This window comes from Pseudophryne corroboree, chromosome 1 (assembly GCF_028390025.1).
Source record: "Pseudophryne corroboree isolate aPseCor3 chromosome 1, aPseCor3.hap2, whole genome shotgun sequence".
NCBI lineage: Eukaryota > Metazoa > Chordata > Amphibia > Anura > Myobatrachidae > Pseudophryne > Pseudophryne corroboree.
In genome coordinates, this window is record NC_086444.1 from 110,369,753 (window position 1) to 110,389,921 (window position 20,169).

The 20,169-nt window shown below is 47.9% G+C and overlaps 1 protein-coding gene across 1 annotated transcript in view; it reads left to right on the plus strand.

Annotated features, from left to right (window-relative positions):
• LOC135056579 (chondroitin sulfate proteoglycan 4-like) overlaps positions 1-20,169 on the plus strand; it is a 75,105-nt gene that overhangs the window by 45,821 nt on the left and 9,115 nt on the right. Inside the window, exons 4-8 of the mRNA XM_063961933.1 lie at positions 11,686-12,156; positions 14,771-14,947; positions 16,717-16,915; positions 17,781-17,912; positions 18,298-18,470. Coding sequence (XP_063818003.1) covers positions 11,686-12,156; positions 14,771-14,947; positions 16,717-16,915; positions 17,781-17,912; positions 18,298-18,470 — 1,152 coding nt within the window. The remainder of the gene's footprint in view (positions 1-11,685; positions 12,157-14,770; positions 14,948-16,716; positions 16,916-17,780; positions 17,913-18,297; positions 18,471-20,169) is intronic.

Consider the following 20,169-nt stretch of genomic DNA (forward strand, 5'->3'; position numbering starts at 1 on the left):
TGGCTCCTCCCTCTATGCCCCTCCTCCAGACCTCAGTTAGAATCTGTGCCCGGACAGAGCTGGGTGCTTTTAGTGAGCTCTTCTGAGCTTGCTAATAAGAAAGTATTTTAGTTAGGTTTTTTTATTTTCAGAGAGCTTCTGCTGGCAACAGACTCTCTGCTACGTGGGACTGAGGGGAGAGAAGCAAACCTACTAACTGCGGCTAGGTTGCGCTTCTTAGGCTACTGGACACCATTAGCTCCAGAGGGATCGAACACAGGACCTGACCTTGTCGTCCGTTCCCGGAGCCGCGCCACCGTCCCCCTCGCAGAGCCAGAAGACAGAAGCCGGCAGAAGCGGAGAAGACATCGAAATCGTCGGCAGAAGACTCCTGTCTTCACATGAGGTAGCGCACAGCACTGCAGCTGTGCGCCATTGCGCCCACACTAACCCACACACTCCGGTCACTGTAGGGTGCAGGGCGCAGGGGGGGGCGCCCTGGGCAGCAATTGATACCTCCTGGCGAAAACTGCATATAGACAGTGGGACACTGTTATATGTATGAGCCCCCGCCATTTATTTTACAGAAAATCGCGGGACAGAAGCCCGCCGCTGAGGGGGCGGGGCCTTCGTCCTCAGCACTCACCAGCGCCATTTTCCTGCCACAGCTCCGCTGAGAGGACGCTCCCCAGGCTCTCCCCTGCAGAATCACGGTAGAAGGTTGAAAAAGAGAGGGGGGGGGGCACATAAATTTAGGCGCATTAATCATAATACAGCAGCTACTGGGTAAACACTAAAGTACTGTGTAATCCCTGGGTTATATAGCGCTGGGGTGTGTGCTGGCATACTCTCTCTCTGTCTCTCTAAAAGGCCTTGTGGGGTCCTGTCCTCATTTAGAGCTTCCCCTGTGTGTGTGGTGTGTCGGTACGCGTGTGTCGACATGTTTGACGAAGAGGGCTATGTGGAGGCAGAGCAAGTGCAGTTGACTGACGTGTCGGTGCCGACACCTGATTGGATGGATATGTGGAAGGTGTTAAATGATAATGTAAACTCCTTACATAAAAGGTTGGATAAAGCTGATACCTCGGGCCAGTCAGGGTCTCAACCCATGCCTGATCCTACAGCGCAGAGGCCCTCAGGGTCTCAAAAGCGTCCACTATCCAAAATGGTTGACACAGATGTCGACACGGATTCTGACTCCAGTGTCGACGACGATGATGCAAAATTGCAACCGAAAATGACAAAAGCTATACGCTACATGATTATAGCGATGAAGGATGTTTTACACATATCAGAGGTATACCCTGTTCCTGACAAGAGGGTTTATATGTATGGGGAGAAAAAGCAAGAGGTGACTTTTCCCCCTTCACATGAGTTAAATGAGTTATGTGAAAGAGCGTGGGATTCCCCAGATAAGAAAGTCCTGATTTCCAAAAGGTTACTTATGGCGTACCCTTTCCCGCCAGAGGACAGGGTGCGCTGGGAATCCTCCCCTAGGGTAGATAAAGCTCTCACACGCTTATCTAAGAAGGTGGCCCTGCCGTCGCAGGATACGGCCACCCTAAAGGATCCTGCAGATAGAAAGCAGGAAAGTATCCTGAAATCTGTTTATACACATTCAGGGACTCTACTGAGGCCGGCAATTGCGTCGGCGTGGATGTGTAGTGCTGTAGCAGCGTGGACAGATAATCTGTCTGAGGAAATGGATACCTTGGACAGGGATACCATTATGCTGACCCTGGGGCATATAAAAGACACTGTCCTATATATGAGGGATGCCCAGAGGGACATTTGCCTACTGGGCTCTAGAATTAATGCAATGTCAATTTCTGCCAGGAGGGTCCTGTGGACTCGGCAGTGGACAGGTGATGCCGACTCCAAAAAACACATGGAGGTGTTACCTTACAAGGGTGAGGAATTGTTTGGGGACGGTCTCTCGGACCTGGTTTCCACAGCTACTGCTGGGAAGTCAAACTTTTTGCCATATATTCCCTCACAACCTAAGAAAGCACCGTATTACCAAATGCAGTCCTTTCGCGCACAAAGAAGCAAGAAGGTCAGAGGTGCTTCCTTTCTTGCTAGAGGCAGGGGTAGAGGAAAAAAGCTGCACCTTACAGTTAGTTCCCAGGAACAGAAGTCCTCCCCGGCTTCCACTAAATCCACCGCATGACGCGGGGCTCCACGGGTGGAGCCAGGAGCGGTGGGGGCGCGTCTCCGACATTTCAGCCACCAGTGGGTTCGCTCACAGGTGGATCCCTGGGCTATACAGATTGTGTCTCAGGGATACAAGCTGGAATTCGAGGTGATGCCCCCTCAACGTTACCTAAAATCGGCCCTGCCAGCTTCCCCCTTAGAAAGGGAAGTAGTGGTAGCCGCAATTCACAAGCTATTTCTCCAGCAGGTGGTGGTAAAGGTTCCCCTTCTTCAACAGGGAAAGGGATACTATTCCACAATGTTTGTGGTACCGAAACCGGACGGTTCGGTCAGACCTATATTAAATTTAAAGTCCCTGAACATTTATCTGAAAAGATTCAAGTTCAAAATGGAATCGCTCAGAGCGGTCATTGCAAGCCTGGAAGAGGGGGATTTTATGGTTCTCTGGACATCAAGGATGCTTACTTGCATGTCCCCATTTATCCGCCTCATCAGGAGTACCTCAGATTTGTGGTACAGGACTGTCATTACCAATTCCAGACGTTGCCGTTTGGGCTCTCCACGGCACCGAGAATATTTACCAAGGTAATGGCAGAAATGATAGTGATCCTGAGAAAGCAAGGAGTCACAGTTATCCCATACTTGGAAGGTCTCCTCTTAAAGGCGAGGTCAAGGGAGCAGTTGCAGATCAGCGTAGCGCACTCTCAGGAAGTGTTGCAACAGCATGGCTGGATTCTGAATATCCCAAAGTCGCAGCTGATTCCTACGACGCGTCTGCCCTTTCTGGGCATGATTCTGGACACAGACCAGAAGAAGGTGTTTCTCCCGACGGAGAAGGCTCAAGAGCTTGTGACTCTAGTCAGAGACCTCTTAAAACCGAAACAGGTGTCGGTGCATCACTGCACGCGAGTCCTGGGAAAGATGGTGGCATCGTACGAAGCCATTCCCTTCGGCAGGTTCCATGCGAGGATCTTTCAATGGGATCTGTTGGACAAATGGTCCGGATCGCATCTTCAGATGCAGCGGCTGATCACCCTGTCCCCCAGGGCCAGGGTGTCTCTTCTGTGGTGGCTACAGAGTGCTCACCTTCTCGAGGGCCGCAGGTTAGGCATACAGGACTGGGTCCTGGTGACCACGGATGCGAGCCTCCGAGGGTGGGGGGCAGTCACTCAGGGAAGAAACTTCCAAGGGTTGTGGTCAAGTCAGGAGGCTTGTCTGCACATAAATATCCTGGAACCAAGGGCCATATTCAACGCCCTGAGTCAAGCGGAGCCCCTGCTTCGCAACCAACCGGTGCTGATTCAGTCAGACAACATCACCGCGGTGGCTCATGTAAACCGCCAGGGCGGCACAAGAAGCAGAGTCGCGATGGCGGAAGCCACCAGGATTCTTCGGTGGGCGGAGAATCACGTGCAAGCACTGTCAGCAGTGTTCATTCCGGGGGTGGACAACTGGGAAGCAGACTTCCTCAGCAGGCACGACCTTCACCCGGGAGAGTGGGGACTTCATCAAGAAGTCTTCATTCTGATTACAAATCGATGGGAACTGCCACAGGTAGACATGATGGCGTCCCGTCTCAACAAAATGCTACAACGGTATTGCGCCAGGTCAAGAGACCCTCAGGCGATAGTTGTGGACGCCCTGGTAACACCGTGGGTGTTCCAGTCGGTCTATGTGTTTCCTCCTCTTCCTCTCATACCCAAGGTGCTGAGAATCGTAAGAAGAAGAGAAGTGAGAACAATACTCATTGTTCCGGATTGGCCAAGAAGGCCTTGGTACCCGGAACTGCAAAAATGCTCACAGAGGACCGATGGCCTCTGCCTCTCAGACAGGACCTGTTGCAACAGGGGCCCTGCCTGTTCCAAGACTTACCGCGGCTGCGTTTGACGGCATGGCGGTTGAACGCCGGATCCTAGCGGAAAAAGGCATTCCGGAGGAAGTTATTCCAACGCTGATAAAGGCTAGGAAGGACGTGACAGCAAAGCATTATCACCGTATATGGCGAAAATATGTTGCTTGGTGTGAGGCCAGGAAGGCCCCTACAGTGGAATTCCAACTGGGCAGATTTCTGCACTTTCTACAGTCTGGAGTGACTATGGGCTTGAAGTTGGGATCCATTAAAGTCCAGATTTTGGCCCTATCCATTTTCTTTCAAAAGGAACTGGCGTCTCTTCCTGAAGTTCAGACGTTTGTTAAGGGAGTGCTGCATATTCAGCCCCCTTTTGTGCCACCAGTGGCACCTTGGGATCTCAACGTGGTGTTGGGTTTCCTAAAATCCCACTGGTTTGAACCACTTAAGACCGTGGAGCTAAAATATCTCACGTGGAAGGTGGTCATGCTATTGGCCTTAGCTTCGGCTAGGCGTGTGTCAGAATTGGCGGTTTTGTCATGTAAAAGCCCCTATCTGGTTTTTCATATGGACAGGGCAGAATTGCGGACTCGTCCCCAATTTCTGCCAAAGGTGGTGTCATCTTTTCATTTGAACCAACCTATTGTGGTGCCTGCGGCTACTCGTGACTTGGAGGATTCCAGGTTACTAGATGTAGTCAGGGCTTTGAAGATTTATGTTTCCAGAACGGCTGGAGTCAGGAAAACTGACTCGCTGTTTATCCTATATGCCCCCAACAAGTTGGGGGCTCCTGCTTCAAAGCAAACCGTTGCCCTCTGGATCTGTAACACGATTCAGCAGGCTCATTCTGCGGCTGGATTGCCGCATCCAAAATCAGTGAAAGCCCATTCCACAAGGAAGGTGGGCTCTTCTTGGGCAGCTGCCCGAGGGGTCTCGGCTTTACAGCTTTGCCGAGCTGCTACTTGGTCGGGTTCAAACACATTTGCAAAATTCTACAAGTTTGATACCCTGGCTGAGGAGGACCTTGAGTTTGCCCATTCGGTGCTGCAGAGTCATCCGCACTCTCCCGCCCGTTTGGTAGCTTTGGTATAATCTCCATGGTCCTTACGGAGTTCCCAGCATCCACTAGGACGTTAGAGAAAATAAGATTTTACTCACCGGTAAATCTATTTCTCATAGTCCGTAGTGGATGCTGGGCGCCCGTCCCTAGTGCGGACTTTCTGCAATACGTGTACATAGTTATTGCTTAATAATGGGTTATGTTATGTTGGCATCCATTGTTGATGCCCTGTTGTTCATACTGCTGACTGGATAAGTGTATCACAAGTTATACGGTGTGATTGGTGTGGCTGGTATGAGTCTTACCCGGGATTCCAAAATCCTTTCTTTATAATGTCTGCTCTTCCGGGCACAGTTTCCTTAACTGAGGTCTGGATGAGGGGCATAGAGGGAGGAGCCAGTGCACACCAGATAGTACTAAATCTTTCTTTAGAGTGTCCAGTCTCCTGCGGAGCCCGCTATTCCCCATGGTCCTTACGGAGTTCCCAGCATCCACTACGGACTATGAGAAATAGATTTACCGGTGAGTAAAATCTTATTTTTTCTCTGATTTAGTCACCATATCTCTCCTTTATCTCTGCTGGTGCTGACTACACTGCGCAGGGGTTTGGGTTTAGGGATATAGTGCTGCTAATAATTGTACTGTGTTACCTCATTCTGCAAGTTATATCATGTGTGCTTCTGAGGGTAACGGTTCTGGGGTGCAACACACTGCTGGTGTTGCTGAAGCCACAGGCACATATGGGGAGAATATAGCAGCTGTGTCTCCTTGCCCCCTGTCACAATCCTGACTGTAGTTTTCATATTTAGTGACTTACCTCTGCCATCTCTGTCTTGGATCCTGCATCTTTCTGCTCACTGGGATAAACAGCTTGCCAATACCATGAATTTCCCGAGTTCTCTGCCTGGAAGGTAATAGTTAACGAGCTCCACCTGTGGTGATCTCCTGTGTGAGTCTGAATTCAGCAATCTGAAGTTTAGGCCTAAAAGCCAGCATCCTATGTGTTGCAGAAGTTCAGGCTTCAGTGTTCTCTCGGCCTGCTTGGCCTCACTCCACATCACAGCCTATGCTAGAGTACTCACATGACAGTGACTGTTCACCTGACCCAGAGCTGTCCAATCCTCTGCCAGCCTGAGACTCTTTGCATCACCTGACACTGCTCACCAATCACCAAGGACCAGGAAGTATAAGTCGGGAGACTGAGTTGGAAACTGGGCCAGTTCCTCGTGTCACACACAGCTCTGTGTGAGCTTTGAAGCTGAGCTCCCTAAAGGTAACCCTTGTACTTTGGTTCCTGTAAAAACTCTGTTTCTTTGTTACCCAGTTTGGATTACATTTGTGTTGCCATTGATATCCAGTGTTCCACCATCTCTACTTAAAGGCACAGTTGCAGTGTTTCATCTTAAAGGCACAGTACAGTATTCCACCATCTCCACTTAAAGGCACAGTTGCAGTGTTTCATCTTAAAAGCAGAGTACAGTATTCCACCATCTCCACTTAAAGGCACAGTTGCAGTGTTTCATCTTAAAGGCACAGTACAGTGTTCCGCAGTCTCCACTTAAATGCACAGTTGCAGTGTTTCATCTTAAAGGCACGGTGCAGTGTTCTACAGTCTCAACTGGAAACCACAGCTGCAGTGTTCTACCGTCACAGCCGCAGGGTTCTTCAGCCTAGTATTAGAGTTATAGCCACAGTCATCGTCCTACTTTCAGTTGCGTTTCCAGTTATATCCGGTACCAGCACGCATTACAGTTGCATCCCAGTCTCACCAGTAACCAGTCCGTCTTACCATCTTGCCAGTAACCTAGAGTACATAAGCACCTGCTCCTGTGACACTATATCCAGTACAGTCTCACCTATACATTCATCCTGCTATCAAAGTCCCTGGTGATCCAGTGGTCAGGATACGGCTTCCTCTGCCGAGGCCCGGGTTCGATCCCCGGTCAGGGATTGCTCCTTCTTCTCACCGATTCCTACAGACCAGCCTAATATTCACATGGTTCCCCAGTTGCCCGCACAGACTGCACTAACACCGGGTTCACAAAATCAGTCATGACACCCCCCAGTGGGACTGTGGCAACGGAGGCACATACTGACCCTCCGTGGGCCGCTTTTTCCATGCTTCTGCATACGCTAGTTCATAAACTAACACCCCCTATGGGACCCCCAATGCCGGTACAACCGTATGTGGTCCCTGCAGCTAACCCGCCGTGGGCGGACGATTTATCTGCTCAATTGAAGAAGTTGAACCAGTCACTGACTACTAAAAAGTCTGACCAACGCTCGCCTAAGTCCAAGAGGTCCTCTAAGCGAGCGCTCGTCTCCTCACAATCCACTACTGTCACTGACACCTCGTCTGATGAAGACAGCACATACACTGACCCCACAGGTTCTGACTCAGATACGGCTGATGGGGAGGGAAGTTCACATGTGGATGTTCCTGATCTTTTGGAGGCTATTAAGTTAATTCTGCAGATTACGGATGATCCCGAGCCATCCTTTCCTCCTAAGAAACCAGATAGGTTCAAGCGTCAGAAGGTGATTAAACAAGTTACCTCACTCTGACCACCTAGTGGATATACGTCAGGAACCCTGGCAAAGCCCGGGTACGAAGTTTGTGCCTCAAAAGAAGATGCTGGCTCGCTATCCCCTCGCGCCAGAGCTGTCTAAGAATTGGGAAACGCCTCCTCCAGTAGACTCGCATGTGGCTAGGATGGTGGTTTCCTCAGCTCTACCTGTCACTACCGTCACGTCTCTAAAAGGGCCTATGGATAAACGTGTCGAGGGTTGTCTAAAAGCGATTTACACCCTCACAGGTGCTGCACAAAGGCCCACTATTGCAGCTACATGGGCGGCAGAGGCTATTGAAGCATGGGACTTGGAGTTAGAAGCTGAAATCTCCTCTGACCATGCTAGACAATGCTTGTCATATATTGTCACAGCTTCTCGCTATATTAAAGAGGCGGCTTCTGATGCCGGTATCCTAGCAGCCAAGGCCTCTACTACATCAGTCCTGGCTCGCCGGATATTGTGGCTGAGATCCTGGTCTGTGGATCTGAACTCTAGAAAAACCCTGGAGGTACTCCCTTTCAAGGGGGATATTCTGTTTGGGGAGGACTTAAATAAGATAGTGGCTGACTTGGCTACTGCCAAAACTGCCTGTCTGCCTAATACAGCTCCTTCTGTGTCAAAGGCCAAAGGCACGTCCTTTTGCCCCTTTCGTACTTCAGGTAAAGCAAAAGGTCAGGCGTACCATAAGCAGGCCGCACTTCCAAACCTGGTAAGCCGAAGCCCAAAAGAGCCTGGGCTGCCCGTTAGCCAGCAGCTAAGACCGATAAGCCTGCCACATGACGGGGCGGGCCTCCCCCTGGGGGATTCCAGGGTGGGGGCTGGCTACTAGGGTATACCCAGGAATGGTTGAAGACCACTTCAGATGCCTGGGTACGGGAAGTCGTCACTCGAGGTTACGCCATAGCCTTCAAAAACCGACCCCCTCATCGATTTTGCCAGACAGACGTCCCGTCGGATCAGACAAAGGCAAACACTCTGCATTCGGTGGTACAGACCCTCCTGGATACAGGAGTCGTAGTAAGGGTGCCTCTTGCTCAGAGGGGCCGGGGGTACTATTCTCCGCTGTTTCTAGCCCCGAAACCGAATGGGTCCTCCCGGCCCATTCTCAACCTCAAGGCACTGAACAAGTTTGTGAAGGTTTCCAATTTCCGTATGGAAACCCTTCACTCTATAGTTCTGGCCTTGGACCTGGGGACTACATGGTCTCCCTGGACATACAGGATGCTTACCTGCATATTCCTATACCAGTGTCGCATCAACAATACCTGAGGTTTGTTATTGGCAACCTCCATTACCAGTTTCGGGCGTTACCTTTTGGTTTAACAACTGCTCCGCGAGTCTTCACCAAAGTTATGGCGGTGATGACGGTGGTACTCCGACGTCAAGGGGTCAGGATACTGCCATATCTGGACGACTTGTTAATCCTGGCAAATTCCCCAGATCTTCTCCTGCGTTATCTGGATATGACGGTCCGGTTTCTACAAGCCCACGGGTGGCTCATCAACTGGAAGAAATCCTCCCTGGTCCCTGCTCAGAGCATGGTGCATCTGGGATTGCTGTTGGACACTCACAACCAGAGGTTGTTCTTGTCTCAGTAGAAAGTCCTGAAACTTCAGGACAGGATTCGTTGCTTCCTTTCTCGTCCGCAAGTGTCGATACATTCGGCAATGCAGGTGCTGGGCCTCATGGTGTCAGCATTCGACATGGGGGAGTATGCTCAATTCCATTCTCGCCCCCTTCAGAAGCTGATTCTAGCCAAGTGGGATGGCCTGCCTCACCGGATCAGGTCTCAAATGATCTCTTTGACTCCGGAGGTCCGTCTGTCGCTGCTCTGGTGGCTCCAGGACCGACAATTGTGCAGAGGCCGTCCCTTCTTGATATCCAACTGGGTCCTGTTGACGACAGAATTCCCTGAATTGGGAAGCGGACTTTCTCAGTCGTCAGGACATGCATGCCGGCGAGTGGGGCCTTCATCCAGAAGTGTTTCAACTCCTCGTGGAAAGGTGGGGTCTTCCAGATGTGGATCTGATGGCGTCTCGACACAATCACAAGGTTCCGGTCTTCGGAGCAAGGACAAGGGATCCTCGAGCAGCATTCGTGGATGCGCTGGCAGTGCCGTGGAGGTTTCGGCTGCCGTACGTGTTCCCTCCGGTGTCACTCCTGCACAGGGTAATTCGGAAGTTCAAACAAGAAAAAGGAAATCTGCTTCTCATAGCTCCGGCGTGGCCCAGACGGCACTGGTTCTCAGACCTGCAAGGCCTATCGTCAGAGCGTCCACTTATACTTCCACAACGCCCAGACCTCCTCGTTCAGGGCCCCTGTGTCTACCAGGACCTAGCCCGGCTGTCTTTGACGGCGTGGCTCTTGAAGCGTATATCTTAAGAGCTAAGGGTTTTTCTGAAAAGATCATTAAAACTATGTTGCGGGCCCGGAAAATGGCCTCTGCTCGGATTTACCATCTGGTCTGGCATTCCTACTTTGTTTGGTGCGCATCTAACCATTATGACGCTTCCAAGTTTAGTACAGCCAAACTTTTCGCTTTTCTACAGCAGGGCCTAGATTTAGGTCTGCGTCTGGCCTCCCTCAAGGTTCATATTTCTGCCTTGTCGGTGTGGTTTCAGAGAAAAATTGCGACTTTACCTGATGTTCATATTCTCACTCAGGGTGTGTTGCCTATCCAACTTCCCTATGTCCTGCCTGTGGCTCCTTGGTACTTGTCGGTGGTTTTGGAGGCGTTGCTGGAGCCTTCATTTGAACCTCTTGGTTCAGCTGACCTTTAAGTGACTTTTCCTTAAGGTGGTGTTCTTGCTGGCTATTGCCTCTGCTAGAAGAGTGTCGGATTTGGGTGCCTTGTCTTGTAGTTCCCCATATCTGATTTTTCACCGTGACCGGGCGGTTCTTAGGACTCGTCCCGGATATTTACCTAAGGTGGTTTCTTCGTTCCACCTTAATCAGGAGATTGTGGTTCCAGCTTTTGTCTCTCCTGATTTGTCTCCCAAAGAGTGGTCTTTGGATGTGGTACGGGCTCTCCGTATGTATGTGAAGAGAACTGCTTCTATTCGAAAGTCTGATTCTCTCTTTGTTTTGTTTGGATTTCACAAACGTGGCTGGCCTGCTCACAAGCAGACCCTGGCCAGGTGGATTAGAAAGGTGATTGCGCATGCTTATGTGAAGGCTGGTCTGTCAGCTCCTGTTCACATTACGGCCCATTCTACTCGGTCTGTTGGACCTTCTTGGGCGGCCCAACGTGGTGCGACCCTTGATCAATTGTGCAAGGCGGCTACGTGGTCCTCCGGGAACACGTGCATAAGGTTCCATGCCTTCGATACTGCCGCTTCCCAGTATGCTTCCTTTGGACGCCGGGTTCTTGTGCCTGCTACAGTGCGTCCCCTCCCATAAGGAACTGCTTTAGGACATCCCCATTGTCCAGACTTGTGGAGCCCAGTGTACCCCGCAGCAGAAAACGAGTTTTATGGTAAGAACTTACCCTTGGTAAAACTCTTTCTGCGAGGTACACTGGGCTCCACAAGGCGCCCACCCTGACGCACTTAGCTTCTTTGGGTTGATATGGCATTAGCCGCTGACACGTCTCTTGTCGTGAGAGTGTGGTGTATGTGGCTACTAACCGTTGTCGTCTCTTTTCCTTCTACTGCATTGGGCTGGTTAACTAAACTGAGCTCCTGTGCTGGGAGGCGGGGTGATATAGGAGGCGGCGCTGTGCATTCTGGGAACAGTCAAAGCTTTGAGCCTGTTGGTGCCTCGGATCAAGATCCTACTCTACACCCCATTGTCCAGACTTGTGGAGCCCAGTGTACCTCGCAGAAAGAGTTTTAACAAGGGTAAGTTCTTACCATAAAACTCATTTTTATGTGCTTTACGCCCAACTCAGAATCAGGCCCATAATTTTGTACATTATTGCAGTGTCGCCCTTGGTTTGGTAGTTTTTGTGGACCTGCACTGTCATACAAATATATTTGAACCCTCTATGTAATCCTATGCTCTGCAATAAATAATTTTATTGTATTGTAAGACCTGTTCTCCCATCATCTTGCATGTGTCTCCTTTTATCCAGGTTGTCCATGTGGATAACACGCCAGACGAGATTGTTTTTACAGTGATAACAAGTCCATCACATGGATATATCCATAGATCTGAACCTACGGAAGGCCGCTTTCCCGAAGATCCAAAGTCTATCGTGACGTTTACCCAGCAAGATATCAACAGAGGGAACCTCCAGTACGTACAGACTGAGGCTGGCTGGTTACACGATAACTTTACCCTGGATGTCACCAACGGCGTTCGAGAGATAAATGGGATTACACTCTCTGTGGATATAATTCCTATCCAGATTCCACTGCAGATCCAGAACATTACTGTGAGGGAAGGAGCAGCCAAAGCTTTGACACAGGAACAGCTGTACATTCCTAACAAGCATTTCCAGGACCTTACTTCTGAGTTTGTTTTATTGGATGCACCCAAAAACGGCTATGTTGAAAACACGAGATTTCCTGGGATAAGGTTATCTAGATTTACCAGGAAACAGGTACAGTGTATATTACATGATTTAATGAGCGCCAAAATCCAATAATTTAAAATATGTATATTTTAACAAATTTTAAAAGTACGGTAAACTTAATGGTTTTGATATGTAGTTTCCTTGATATTATCTTACTGATGTAGCTTTTCGTCCTCTTGCAGTTTTTTATGTGGGAGGTTTAAGGTGAGTTTGCTGGAGGCAGTTATCTGTCCAATCGGGTCACTGAATCTCTGCCCCTGTGACCGTCTGTGCCGTGATAAGAGGGATTGAAGGCAAGCTGGAATTCATAGGGGTGAATTCAGTTCTTTTCTCGCGCCCCATCTCCCATCTAAAGTGACAGGAGACTGCGGGGCGATATTCAATTGATCCCATTTATCGCGCCCATATCAGTCGAAATTAGTCGAGTAAACCCAACTAAAAAAAAGGGACGCAATCTGTTTGGGCGCCCCAAACAGGTCACTTTTCGAGCATTTCAGCTCCCCACCCCTGGGGGTAACGAGCTGAAATGAAGTTCTCGCGCCTATCGGCAGAAACATTTGAATAGCTACTGGTGGGCGGGGACCCCCGATAACAATTGAATTCCCCCATAGACTGAAAGATGGTCAGTAAAGGCAGCGGAGTCCCCTAAGCACACAATAGAGAGAGAGAGGATGCATATGAAATAGTTTGAAGAGTTTTGTGCTGCTAAGCACCTCTCCACATGAAAGGCGGTTCCAGCGTGCAGCTTGTTGGTTCCCGTACCAGCAAGAACTGCTGCTGTTTTTGATGGTGTCTTACTAGGGGTAGATTAAAAGTAGGTGTCATAGGTAGGCTTGCCATAATAACCCTTTGAATCAGGACCCTATAGTTTAGGCAGATTCTGTGGCTGGCTAAATTTAAGCCTGCATTTCACCTTGTTTTAATCCGCCACAGAACCTGTGTAAGTCATAGGTGTCCCAAATGAAAGGCTAGTCACAGAGGGTTTACATCTTATTGCATCCCCTGTACCTTGCTCCAGGCTTTTTCCAGCCTCATTCTGCCACATAACACTCATTCCCTACTCCCTTCACTGGCTGCCTGTAAAGGTGGGTACACACTAGTAGATATATCTGTAGATCAATTGATCTGCAGATATATCTATGGACGGATCAGGCAGTGTGTTCAGCATACACACTGCCCGATCCGTCGGGGACTGACGTCATGAACTGGGCGGGCGTGTACACACGCCCGCACAGTTCAGCTGTCAATCACCGCTAGCCGCCGCAGCATGTGTACGGGCGGTCGGCCGACCGCCCCGTACACACACAGCGACGCGCCAATATATTGGTAGATATATTGGCCATCGGCTGTGCTGCGCGGCCAACGCGATACGTATCGTCCGTACACACTGGCCGATGGTCCCGCGATATATCGGCCGTTTAAGAGAACGGTCGATATATCGACCAGTGTGTACGGGCCTTAAGATGGCAAATCTGTTTCAGGATTGGCTTACAAAGCCCTACATAACCAGGATCCAAGGTACCTGAGGCAACTCCTGATTCACTGCCCTGCTCTGCGATCTGTAGAAGGACTAATAGCTGTACCTCGAATCTCCTTTAATTAATTTAAGAGTTGCGCTTTAGCTTTGTGAAAAGTGTGGAGAAGTGAGCCAGTTGTCAATGGCAACCAATCAGCTTCTCTGTATAATTTTATAGTATACAAATTCGAAATTTTACTTCAGTGCTGATTGGTTGCTATGGGCAACTTCTACACTTGCTAACTTCTCCACTCTTTTCACTGTACATCTCCCCCCGAGGGAGTGAAGAGTATTGAGGAGAAGAGTGTGTTCAACTGTATGGCAAGTGTCAGAGAGGTCAACGAGGGTTTAAAGGGAGCAGATACCCTACCCAACATCACTTTGGGTAGATCATTGGTCACTTTAGTGGTTGGTCTTGCTGGAGGCTAGAGAGCGGACGCCTGAAGGCTGAGAGTGGAAAGAGTGAATGGAGAAAACTGGATCAGACGTGTGTACATGCCACTCAGAGTTTGGAAGGAAAGAGAGGAGCTGCAGAGAGATACAGTAAAGCTAGGTACACACTATACAATTATCTGGCAGATTATCTGCCAGATCTGGCTGGTTGGAATGAAAATCTGGTAATGGGTGAGAGCAAATAACAATCGACCATTTTCTCCAAAACACTGAAATACTAGAAAAAAACTGTTCATGCAAATTGGTTAAAGCCGTGATTTAATCAATTTATCTGGACAGGTTTTGTCTGCTTTCCAGTGTTTGGGAGCAAATGGTTGATTGTCATTTCCTCTCATCCATTACCAGATTTTCATTCCAACCAGCCAGATCTGTCAGATAATATGCCAGATAATTGTATAGTGTATGCCCAGCTTTAAGCTGAGAGAGAATTGGGTTTATTATACCCTGATGCATTTATACAAAACAATATGCTGCAGCAGCTTATTACAGTCATATATGATTTGCAGCTTCATTGAGTATTAAACATTGCATTATCCTGTCTTTTGGGGGATAGAGTGAAGTAAAATGGAATGTGAGTAGAAATGTCTGATATACTTAATATACAATGGAATGAGTGTCTTTCTATAATGTCCTTCATATGCTATTACCAATTGTTTCTTTTTTTATTGTAAGGTGGTGCAAGAACTGATATATTACGTGCATGATGATGGTGAAACAATACAGGATAACTTTACTGTAATTGTGAATGACACTGAACTCTCCAAACAAAGTCTTCCGCGGACAATATTTGTGACCGTCACTCCCGTAAATGACGAATTCCCAGTTATAAAGGCCAACAGGATTTTCCAGGTACATTTCTTGTTCTCTTATTTTGTCTTGTACTGCTACCTTTTCTTTTCTGTATCTGTGAATGCAATAAGTTCACTTCAGGTGCATTTTAATTCTGGGGGGGGGGCGGATTTATGAAACTTTCTAAACGGGAGAAGTGTTGTTGCCTTGAGCCCCCTTTCAATTTCTAGCTGTGTTTATAGAATGGACTGGATAAAAGATAACTAGACTCTAACTGGTGGCTATAGGCGACCTCTCCACTTTTTTAGAAGGTGTGACGAGTCTCCGTCCACATGAGTTGTGCTAACACTACTCTGTTCTAGACTGTACACATTAAATATGGAGGATCTGTCTCACTGATGACGAGGCAGTACCGTGCCATATAAACTAAACCGGAAGGGACTTACTGGCCCTTAACACAGGTAAGATAACGCTGTCCTTTGTCACTTGTCGCTGATTTCTTTGGACCCCAGTTATCTAACGAACTAAAAATTGCTAAAGAAAACTGCTTAGTAATCATAAGCAGTGTGACCATTTCTTTTCAGATTAAGCCACGTTTAATCAATTTAAACATGCAAATTCTACTCCAGTCAATGAATGATTGCAAAACACCACTTAGTCCAACAGCCTTTAGTTCAGCATATGTTGGCAGAAGAGATGAATACCTATTTATTGAATTGTCTGTTTTTGTATTTGTATTTAAGAAAAATCCGTAGCGTTATACACACACATTTTCAGTACCCCCCCAAAGAAACCTGACAGACACCAGAATGAGTACCATATTATTAATCTATGCCCCTCACTGCAATTTTTTTCCACAATTCCCAGGTCAGTGGGGAGGGGGGCGGAGCCAATTTGACTAATTACATTAGAATCGCTTCATTTTGGCCCCGCCCCCACTCAATAGACCCACAAATCACAGCATTTTGTTGCCAAGGGGAGGGGTCTAACGACATGGTGCACTATACTGTCTCCATCTACAACCCGCAGCTAGGTAACTGTATGAGATATATATTTAGTAACACCCCCACCACCACCCCTGACAATACAATGTCTAATGGCAACATCACATTTACTCACAAATCCATCAACGAGGGCAGAGTTTGACCCAAAATGGGTGTTTCTGGACAGATAGTTGTGGAGAATGTTTGTATTTTAGCAGGGGAGTCTAACTACTCTCCCAAAACATCCTGCAAGCTCACAAATCTCTTTTGGTTCCCTCATACTCTGGGACCCCGCATGCCGGGTCCTCCAACCCCTCTAGCTAACATTCTCAGCAACGAAACGCACGCCTGATTAGGGTTGTCCCCTGCCTTAGCAGCCTAACTGAGAAGGCAGGAGGGCCGCCATCTATTTTGTCGCAGCAGCTGCATCTACGCCCACAAAATGTGGTGTCAACGCCTCCTGGCAGGACATAGACTGCGTTCTGAAGAGAATGCAATTTCAGCACATGTGCACATGCACGCAACTGAATGCACGCATGTGCTGAAATTGCCTAATAGCAATTTGAGCACATTAGCGTTTGGTCTAAGGCCCCGGTTCAGCATCAGTTTGCATATTTTGAGAGATGCACACAGCAATTTTAAACCGTGAGATATGCAGAATATTTAATAAAGAACTATTTTTTCTTTTTTTGTTCTTTTTTTTTTTAACACAATAACGTATTTTACAGCAGTGACCCTGGAATTAATATATATGTATTAGATAACTGAGATATTTGGTGTATCTTACTTTTAGAAAAATAAAATGACTTTTCTTCTGTATAATGGTCCTGCTTTTCTGTCTCTCAGGTCTGGGTTGGCTCAGTGACAGAAATAACTTCCAATGATCTTTCTGCAGAAGACCAGGACTCCTCCCCCGCAGATCTTGTTTTCTCCATTACACCTCCCAGTAATGGCCACCTGGCGCTCAGATCCAATCCAGATAAAAGTATTCTTAATTTCACACAGAAACACATAGATGACGGTCACCTGGTGTTTGTACATGGTGGTAAGCATTCTGTTTCTGCAATTTTTTATAGCTCCCGTTCCTATTCTCTCTGAGCTATGGAACCTCAATCCTCAACATACATACATACATACATACATACATACATACATACATACATACATACATACATACATACATACATACATACATACATATCTATCTATCTATATCACGGGAGGAACAGGGAAATGTTTCCTCCCCAGGAGAGGGATGCAGGTACAGGTTGAGTATCCCATATCCAAATATTCCGAAATACGGAAATTTCCGAAATACAGACTTTTTTGAGTGAGAGTGAGATAGTGAAACCTTTGTTTTTTGATGGCTCAATGTACACAAACTTTGTTTAATACACAAAGTTATTAAAAATATTGTATTAAATGACCTTCAGGCTGTGTGTATAAGGTGTATATGAAACAAATGAATTGTGTGAATGTAGACACACTTTGTTTAATGCACAAAGTTATAAAAAATATTGGCTAAAATGACCTTCAGGCTGTGTGTATAAGGTGTATATGTGACATAAATGCATTCTGTGCTTAGATTTAGGTCTCATCACCATGATATCTCATTATGGTATGCAATTATTCCAAAATACGGAAAAATCCCATATCGAAAATACCTCTGGTCCCAAGCATTTTGGATAAGGGAGACTCAACCTTATTGCTTTGTGCTGGGCAGCAGTGGTGTCAGGGAGCCTGCAGTGGGAATCTTTGTACTTAAAACACCTCCTCATGCATCCGTCCCTGAATCTACTCCAAAGTCTTTAAGATACTGTGTTTACTGTAAATTGCATCTAGTGTTGTTGCAAAATTCTTTGGTTGATTGCATTTTTTGATGCTGTATGTCTGCTTTTATCCTGTTCCAGGGTCTATGTCCGGAGGATTCAACTTCCAGGTTACAGATGGCTTGAACTTTGCTCCAAGACAAATTTTTAGTATTACCGCGAAGACGCTGGTTATCAGTATAGTAACTAATAAAGGACTGGGTGTTTTTCCAGGTAATTGCTGCATGCTCATCAGGAACATTGGGGCAGATGTATTAACCTGGGGAAGCCATAAGGAAGTGATAAAGCAGTGATGAAAGCAAGGTGATAAACGCACCAGCCAATCAGCTCCAACATGCAAATTGACAGTTAGGAGCTGACTGGCTGGTACGTTTATCATTGCTTTATCACTTCCTTATGCCTTCTCCCGGTTAATACATCTGCCCCATTGATTGTTTATATGCCCTCATTATATCAAGGCCTGAAGCAGTCCTAGAATCCTTATGTATATGTGAAGTAGTTTTATGTCCATGTTCCCTGTTGTTGTTTTAAAAATCACATAATATAGCTGTTATTTATAGACATTGCTTATAATATTTACTAAACTGTTATTTTCCAGGAAAGCGGAGAGTCATTTCTTCTGATGTACTAAAAGCCGTAACTAATGACGATGGCAGTCTGAATAACAGAACGATAAGGTTTGATGTTTCCAGTCCTCCCAAACATGGCCGCATTATTAGGTTAGGACAACAAAATACAACCGAGGAAGTGTCCAGCTTTACACAGTTAATGGTGAGTATTTCATCTAGTATGACATCCTTTCATTCATGTATTTTCTCTGACGTCCTAGTGGATGCTGGGTACTCTGTAAGGACCATGGGGAATAGACGGGCTCCGCAGGAGACTGGGCACTCTTAAAAGAAAGATTAGGTACTATATCTGGTGTGCACTGGCTCCTCCCTCTATGCCCCTCCTCCAGACCTCAGTTAGAATCTGTGCCCGGCCAGAGCTGGATGCACCTAGTGGGCTCTCCTGAGCTTACTAGAAAATAAAGTATTTGTTAGGTTTTTTATTTTCAGGGAGATCTGCTGGCAACAGACTCACTGCTACGAGGGACTGAGGGGAGAGACGCAAACCTACCTGCTTGCAGCTAGCTTGTGCTTCTAAGGCTACTGGACACCATTAGCTCCAGAGGGATCGAACACAGGGCCCGACCTTGATCATCCGTTCCCGGAGCCGCGCCACCGTCCCCCTTGCAGAGCCAGAAGACGGAAGAACCAGGAGAAAATCGGCGGCTGAAGACTCCGGTCTTCAATAAGGTAGCGCACAGCACTGCAGCTGTGCGCCATTGCTCCCACAGCACACCACACGCTCCGGTCACTGGTGGGTGCAGGGCGCTGGGGGGGGGGGGGGGGGGGCGCCGGGCGCCCTGGGCTGCAATAAGTATACCTTTTGGCAAATGTGCACATAATACAGTTATAAACTGTATATGTGCCTAATCCCCCGCCATTAACATTATTAAAAAAGCGTGAGAAGCCCGCCGCGGAGGGGGCGGGGCTATCTCCCTCAGCACACCGGCGCCATTTTCTCTTCACCGCTCCGCTGGAAGGACGCTCCCCAGGCTCTCCCCTGCAGTATACACTACAAGAAGGGTAAAAAAGAGAGGGGGGGCACATAAATGTAGGCGCAAAAGGTGATATAAGCAGCTATTGGGGGAAAATTCACTTTGTGTTAGTGTAAATCCCTCTGTTATATAGCGCTCTGGTGTGTGCTGGCATACTCTCTCTCTGTCTCCCCAAAGGACTTTGTGGGGTCCTGTCCTCAGTCAGAGCATTCCCTGTGTGTGTGCGGTGTGTCGGTACGGCTGTGTCGACATGTTTGATGAGGACGCTTACGTGGAGGCGGAGCAGAAGCCGATAAGTGTGATGTCGCCCCCTGCGGGGCCGACACCAGAGTGGATGGATATGTGGAAGGTATTAACCGACAGTGTCAACTCCTTGCATAAAAGGTTCGATGACGTAACAACTTTGGGACAGCCGGCATCTCAGCCCGCGCCTGCCCAGGCGTCTTAGAGGCCATCAGGGGCTCAAAAACGCCCGCTACCTCAGATGGCAGACACAGATGTCGACACGGAGTCTGACTCCAGTGTAGACGAGGATGAGACAAATGTACAGTCCACAAGGGCCATCCGATGCATGATTACGGCAATGAAAAATGTGTTGCACATTTCTGACATTAATCCGGTTACCACTAAAAAGGGTATTATGTTTGGGGAGAAAAAGCAGCCAGTGACTTTTCCCCCATCTGATGAGTTAAATGAATTGTGTGAAGAAGCGTGGTGTTCCCCAGATAAGAAATTAGTGATTTCTAAGAGGTTACTAATGGCGTACCCTTTCCCGCCAACGGACAGGTTACGTTGGGAAACATCCCCTAGGGTGGACAAGGCGCTCACACGCTTATCAAAAAAGGTGGCACTGCCGTCTCAGGATAC